This window comes from Diuraphis noxia, unplaced genomic scaffold (assembly GCF_037042655.1).
Source record: "Diuraphis noxia isolate RWA-SAM2 unplaced genomic scaffold, SU_Dnox_SAM2 contig0003, whole genome shotgun sequence".
NCBI classification, from domain to species: domain Eukaryota; kingdom Metazoa; phylum Arthropoda; class Insecta; order Hemiptera; family Aphididae; genus Diuraphis; species Diuraphis noxia.
Window position 1 is genome coordinate 53,090,120 of NW_028301713.1, and position 8,520 is coordinate 53,098,639.

At 24.7% G+C, this 8,520-nt stretch overlaps 1 protein-coding gene across 1 annotated transcript; it reads left to right on the forward strand.

Annotated features, from left to right (window-relative positions):
* The first annotated feature begins 2,985 nt into the window (after positions 1 to 2,985).
* LOC107173355 (serine/threonine-protein kinase 16) lies at positions 2,986 to 6,936 on the forward strand. Its single transcript, XM_015523870.2, has 6 exons — positions 2,986 to 3,376; positions 4,299 to 4,542; positions 4,654 to 4,840; positions 4,917 to 5,071; positions 6,521 to 6,649; positions 6,727 to 6,936. Exons 1-6 carry the CDS (start codon positions 3,300 to 3,302, stop codon positions 6,880 to 6,882), a joined length of 948 nt encoding a protein of 315 aa, XP_015379356.2. The 5' UTR covers positions 2,986 to 3,299; the 3' UTR covers positions 6,883 to 6,936.
* The last annotated feature ends 1,584 nt before the right edge of the window (positions 6,937 to 8,520 follow it).

Sequence of the window (8,520 nt, forward strand, 5' to 3'; positions counted from 1 at the left end):
TTACTATTAGGAACAATAGGAACACGGAAAGTATAGGTATTCAGCCGACCGTTTACGAGGAATGCGCGCGGCGCGGCGGGTCACTTGTTTGATAACATTATGGTGTTAAATAATTCACGATTTTTCTCGAAACTAAAAAAAATATTAAAAATCTGGAAATTAATGAAAATAACATTTTGAAACGTAAATATTACTAATAAACTCTAAAAAATGGCGATCTTTAATTTCTTTTGGAAATAGTTAAATATAAACATTTATTTTTTAACTTTTTTACCAAAACATTAAAATATGAAACAATTTTAGTTCTTATCCCTCTGAGTTTTATTACAAAACCAGAATTTCTCGATATCAGCATTATTTCGGGAGATATTGCAATAGGTAAATCCTCACGGGACACCCTGTATAGGGGATTTTGGGCGTATACTTCTAATTATTATTATTAATATTTGAGCATCAATTATAAAGTTATTAAACTAGAACTTGCATTTAATTAATTTTTTCATAACTATGTCACATTAAATTGTAATTATAATCATAATTATTTTGTAGAATATGTAGAATAATAGAATCGTAGACTCATCAGTGCAATTTCATTTTTTAACTTGGAGGGGCTTTACATATTAAATGAAACAGTCCCGTGGAAGACTCTAACCCCACACCCCCTGTTTACATACCATTTTAAATACCAAAATCTGATTTTAATAATATACATCTATTACTAAAAGGAAAATTATTTTCACTAAAACAAATAACAACATTTAGATACTTACATGAAATATATTATGTTATAATTGTAAGCGTCGGTTCGACATGCAAATTTATTCAAAAATTTGTTCGTTGGAGAATTCATTCGACATAATATCCCATTCAATATAATAATTTGTTAAACTATTATTAAACTTAAATAATGTTTTGCGGGTGATCCGATATGGATAACGATATAACATACGAAAAATGAAAATAATTTTTTCAAACAATGATTATAATTATATAAACAGTAGGTATAACTCTTATGTATATTAGGTAATTAATAAAGGATTTAATACTTAAATTAAAATACAAATTTTTTAAGGGACTAAGCCCCTCTAACTTCTAAGTCCCCCCAAATTGCCCCTATCGTAGAATATGTAGGGAAATACAAATATTATATTGACTTTATATCAAATTAAACGATTATATTATATTATTGTAAACGTGACTGCGTGATCTTTCATTACTGTTTTTAAATTGGTAGATTTTTGGTTTTGACACCTTATTATATTTCCCTTTTATTAAAGTGATTGAGTGGATTTCCTATCTATTTTTCTATTATTAGATATACCTATTAAAACTTGTTCCAAATCAATAAAATGATTTAAAATTTACAATTAATTTTAATTTAAAATGACAATACTAGGTAATAGGTGGTAGGTACCTATACCTAATAATGTAGGTACCTACTTCTAGCCTATAACTTTGCACTAAATTATATTTATATTATAACCTATTATTATTGTTGTAGCTTGTTGATAAACACTTAACTTAAATGTATAGATATTTAGTAAAACAATCAAAAATTTAAAAGCAAAATCAGTGGTGGGTTTAAGGTCCGGAGGAGAAGTATTCCGGAGGAGAAGTATTGGCAACATAGTTCCTTCTCCGGTCCTCGATACCATAGAAAAAAATTTAAAAAAGTGGTGGGTTTAAGGAAGGGGCTATGTGAGCATTAGAAACTAAGTTATTTATTTTTCTAAGATAAATATTATGAATATGATACACGGATACACCTAGGTATCAATAATTATTATAAAATATCTTCATTAAATAATATAGTTTCAACAGATAATAAATAATAATACCATTGAACAATTTTCAAAGGTTAAAATAAGAAACTTGGAATTAATAATGTAATATAAATATTTTTTTTAAATAAAAAGTTCATTTTTGTGATTAGGTTACTTTAATATCGTTACTTTTATAAATGGTTTCAGATGAAAATTGATAGCAATATAACTATTTAAAATATGTTGTTAATTTATTATTGTGAAACAAATAAATAACAAAAAAACAAAATGATTGGCTCATTAGTAAAAACATATTATGATAATTAAAATTTTATATAGATTTAAAATACAACTACGTAAATTCTTGAGCCTCAACTATCCCCCTACCCTTATTAACGGTAAAACCCACCCATTAGCTCAATATTAATTGAGCATTGTATAATTTCTAATTTTTATTTTATTATGAGCACAAATATCCTATTTGAAATAGAAATTTTTAAGTTTTTCAATGTATTAATGTGAAGTTCTAATTTTTACGCCAATTCAAAACACTATACCATACCTAATACCTAATTCGGGTCTTCGAGAAGAAAGAATACTAAGTAATTACTAATTAGTGTTAGTATATCTTAGTCCATGATATGAAAATTAAATTTCAATAAAATATGTGAATCAGAATTACGGCTGTATACTTGTATATACGATATACAGAGTGATTCTTTTAAATTTTAAAGGTTTTCACTTTTAAAGTTTAAAAGTTAACTCTAAAAAATGTTGTCCAGTGATATTGGATTAGGGTGGGATGTTTTTAAATAGTTAGGGATTGTTGATATACACATTTTTTTTGAATTTTTGAATTTTTAACTCTTTATTGTGTGCATACGTGACGAACTGACGACACAACTTGCATATTTTTAAATAGTAATATCTTCTTTCAACAACAGATATGGTTAAAGGTTAAACCGAATTTTTTAAGTCAATTTAATCCCTTTTACTATACCTCTAAAATTATAATTGACTAAATGATAACGAGTTGAAGTTTCGATAGAAATTATTGAATTTTTCAACAATCGTCTTAGAATTTTATGAATTATGCAATTTCAAGTATTTTTTTTGAATTGGTAGGTTTTGAAACATTATTAACCAACCGTGATACCATGTTCTATAATGATACGAATGGAATAGTCAGTGATAATACTATTATCATTTGACATAGCCCATGAATCATGATTCATATTAACTATTAAATATTAAAAATTCTGTTATAATTATTTGAGTAGGATAAAATGTAAAATACATACTTGGTTATAAGTCATCATTTATCTATTATCTAATATGTTGTACATTATTATCTACTGAAAAAGTAAAAACCGCAAAAATGTTAATTTCGCTACAAAATAAATTTGGTGAAACATTAATATTACCTTTGCGTTTTAATTATTTGTATCTTATTTTCGTTTTATGTTTTATGTAATAAATTAATTGATGACATTTAACCATTAATGAACAGCTTAAGCTCCAAACCATTAAGTAATCATGGGTTGTGCCTGTGAAAAACAACATGTCACAATACAAGATAACAAATATTATGTGCATGATCAAATTGGACAAGGGTAATTTTATTAAATGCACTTAAATTTCTTGATCTATAGTTTAGTGATTAAATAATTTCAGCTTTTCATACACATTAAAGCTTCAGATACTAATTGACCAACGTAAATAATACAATACATTGACAATGCTATATTTTTGCTTGACATTTTATATCATTGCAATTTTCTTAATGGAATGTAGAAAATAATTACTATTGCTTCAAAAAGAAACTTGAAATTCACTATAAGTAACTAATGTGATTTAAGTTTTTGATTTTTTTTTTTTAATCATTTGGGGGGCTTATGTAGGTATTTGATACACTCGAGAATGCTTGCTAGGTGTACTTTGGTTGGCCTTACCTGACCATGATGTTACTGTAATATTACTTATAAACTATTTTTATCCCATAATATTTTTACATTTCTTGTTATTTTTTAAATTGTATTATAATTAATAATTATGTATAGGTACCAAATAGAAATGTATCACACTTTGTCATATTGAGTATCCATCAATTACAATTCTAGTTAAGTACTTAAGTGTATACTTGTAGTATATATTTTAATTTATTCCTTGTACTTTTTATGATGTTAATAATTTTTTCTACAATGTAATTATACTATGTATAATACACTTAGGTACCTACACAAAATATAGATGTACTGAAAGTTGGACATTTATACTTGCACTATAATCTCGACATTAGCTTAAAATAATATAACATTTACCATTTCTAGAACTACATTATCATACTATCCCCATCAATTTATAGATAGGTACTACCAATTTATGCTATTTAAATTTCTAAAAGTCCAACTATATCTAATTAATCTATCAGTGTGCCATGATAAGTAAAATCAAATTTTGTCCTTCTTGAAATCTATAAGTATTAAGTAAATATAAAAATATATTATATTATTTGTATTTTTTTCATATTTTCAGTGGTTTTAGTTCAGTGTTTCTTGTGAAAAATAGTGATAATATGAAATTTGTATTGAAATGTATCTTATGCCATGATCAAAAAGACCGCGAGAAGGCTTGGAATGAAGCCAAGGTTCATCAACTTTTACAAAGCGATGGAAACAAATATGTTCTTGATTTAATTGGATGTGAAATGATTGAGAAATCATCAGAATTTTCAAAAACACCAACAGATACATTTCTTATGTTATTACCTTATTACAAAGTAAGTTGGTAAAATGGTAACAACTGGCCATAATATTATAAATCCAACGATTTGTACTTAATAATTTATATACCACATACAAAATTTATTTTTATTATTTACTTTGTCTAGAATGGATCGTTATATGACTTTTTAGTTAAACCTCATTATCATATGGATTTGAAACATATATTAAAACATTTTCGATCAATTTGTTTGAGTGTAAAGACATTTCATGATCTCTCTTATTCACATAGAGATATAAAACCGGCTAATATATTATTTAATGATAGCAATGAACCAGTGATTATTGACTTAGGTGACTACTTCATTTGAGAGGTTGTTAAACTATTAAAAAACAATTTAAATATTATTTCAAAGAATGCATTTTATAGGATCCGCTGCTCCTGCCAAAATAACAGTGACTTCAAAAAAAGAAGCACAAGAACTTCTAGATGATGTGAATGAAAGATGTTCAATGACATACAGAGCACCGGAATTGTTTAATATAGATATTAATTCTGTTATTGATGAACGAATTGATGTCTGGGTAAGAACATAGTAATATATAACTGTACTGATAAAAATGTAATTAAATTCATAGACAAAACTTCAACTTTTTAGAATATTCTAAATTATTATTTGAACATTTTTTTATCAACAATCATTGAAAAAACTTAAAACAGGAGTTGTACGTAAATAGATTAAAAAGAATCTAAATATTATGAAAATTATTATGTTTATAAAAAATACTAACATAAACATTAAGTAAAAATGACGAGTATCTTCAGTTATTGGTTTTGTTTTACAATTCATAACAAAATATGAAAATCAATTTTGTGAAAAGCTGATTTTGCATTAAAATTTCTTTTTTTTTGTATGAAATTTTATGAAAATTTTCATTTTTACTTACCCCACTCAAACTACTAACTAAATTCACTTTCCTAGTTTCCTACCAACCACCAGGACATATATTGAAAATCAATTTTTAATTTTTTAAACAATATATTTTTTCTTTTGAGACACTTACTTTATAGTGGTTTTTAGTACACTATATAACCCTTTCAGTAAAATTTTTATTATTTTCATCTTAGAGGTCTTCAAATACCAATATTTTTGGATCAAGTACAAAAAAAATTTCACTGAAGCTGATTACAAATTGTTTCCCTGTTTAAAAGAAATTCGATTACAATCAACTTTTTTTAAAGTTTAAACCAAAATATTACAATTTTTTATAATCAAATAAAAACTTTATTTAATTTTGGATTGAAAATAGCATTTTCTTATTCATTTTAACTTCATATATTTTGATTCTAATAGATGAGATTATTTTAGAATATTATGTAATTTACAGTTATATTTGTGTGTTGAATAATGTAATCAATAATATATTGATTCTTATGAACTGTAAATTGTATTTATCAATAATTATGTAATGAACTCAATACTATCTTACAATAAAAGTTTATTTTTATGCATTTACAATCATTAAGTCATATTATATATTTATATAACAAGTAACTGCTCCATTAAAAGATCTTGTGACGAGACAAGTTTTATAATTATTTTTTAGGTGTCCAATTAAAAAAGAAAATATAAATTAAACTTGTATTGTTTATAAATCAAATAACAATTATTATTTTTATACATATTTCATACTTACATAATATTTTTATAACTAGTATTGTAGTGTATTACACTGACAGAATGACACACATTATACATTGTATAATGCACTCAAAGCATAAATAAAGAAAATATAGATATTTGTATTATAAATAATTATTAACCACTTTTATATATAAAATTTAAAAAAGTTATCTTTAAACTAGGTATTTCTAACCTAGTAGGTACATTAAACATTATTAAAGTACATTTAAAGATAAATTTAAAACAAATCATGAGTATATTCCTATGTTTCTATATTCTGAGTATTAAATAATATATATTTAAAATTCAATTTTTTAAACATTATACTGATTACTTTTAATGTCTTTAGTCCTTAGGATGTTTACTATATGCAATGCTTTATAAAAAGTCACCCTTTGACTTGGTATATGAACGCGGAGATTCTGTTGCTTTGGCTGTGATAAGTGGAAAAATTTATTTTCCTCCAAATTCTAACGAAGTAATCATTTTTATAGATAACATTTAAAATCTTTCTCTATGTAATATGTTTTATTATTATGAATGATTTTTTTTTAGAGTGTCAACAATTTAGTTAAGGTAATGCTAACAGTAGATCATTTCAAAAGACCATTTATTGATGACATATTAGAATCAGTCAAAGCTGTTGATGAATTATTTGATCAGGATCTTAATGAACATACAACTTTAAACTCAAATATTTGTAACGTTTAGAAATTATATGTACACTTAATATCATAATAAAATCAGTTGCTTATATAATTGTAATCTGTCAGTCTTAATAATATAACTTATACCTTAATGAACATTTTAGCTAAAACAAGTTATTGAATGAAATGCAATTTATTTTATTAATTTATCTTGTATTAAGATTTTGAAAATGTATTCAATATTTTATATACAGAAAAATCTGGGATTAATTAATTAAAAATTACTTAAATAGATTTTTTTTATTAATTTTGGATAAAATATGACATTCTTATCTTAAAATTCAGAATACTGAATTGTAAATATGTACGTGATTATTTCATGTTGCTTAATAATTTAAATAAAATTACATATTATTTTTTCTATAACGTATAATAAATAATAAGTACTTTAACTTTGTGTTGCATTAAATACTTAGTTTTTTTTATATTGTACATACTTCAATTCATAAATTTGAACAAATGTTAGAAAGTTTTTCTCTAAATTTATGATTTTTTAAGATTGAAGTGTTATCAATATTTTTTGATATTAAATATAGATTAATATAATTTAATGAAGACATTTTATGTAAGAAAAAAATATCAGGAATCTGCTGGTCTCTATAGCTTTAAATTGACAATAATTATCATTCTACGCTTTTGTTCAACAGTGGGTCATCCATAAAACCCCTCTACTCTTGGTTGTAAAAAAAAGTATTTCCTGCACATATACTATGTTAATTGCTTATGAATTACTCATAATCGTTTTCTACAAGACAATAATGGTTTATGTCGTTTATGATTACTGATTAGCATACAGTTTTAAATACGAATTAAATGTACACGTCACAATTATCATAACGTATATTAGCTACTATGCGACACGCGTTGTATACGAGATTTCATTGGAAATGACCTGATAATAATGTGGTATTTTACGACGTGTCGTTTTTAATGAAATAGAATACTATAGTTTACCACTATTTGCCTTATTCACCTTTAACGGACGTTTGTTGAATTAATAAATGATCAATATAAATAATACAATACAATCAATACGTCATTACCTAATCAGTAAATGGTATATTACAAAGTGTATCATTTGAGTTTGGCGACAGGATATAGGTTATATAATAATATATGAGCTACGTCTTCAAATATTAAGACAAACCAGGAGATTGGACAATATATTATTATTTTTTTATTGTACAATGTTTAATTATCAATATTAAAAGTATAAATTCTTAAAACACACTTGATAATGAATATTGTGATTCTATATTACATTATCAACATAAACCAACTATAGACTAAAGTACTATATAATGTAGGGATGATATCTTTAATCATGATTGAAAATAATTATTTTCGAAGCTGGCCAAGTTAATGTCATAACAGCTCAATAAATTCGTACTAGATTTGTAACTAATGAATAAACATAATTAATTAGATGATACATGCATAATAAAATTATATAACAATTTATTTAGTACGATGTAAACCTAAAAATTAATATAGTACTGTTTTGACGCCATCGCATAAGAAATGAGAAAATTAATAATCAGTAATAACTTATAGGCTATTATGCTCGGCGTAACACGTACGTGTATGGTATAAAGTATATTTAATTTTAATAATGAGTTAAGTTATGACTAATGAGTAATGA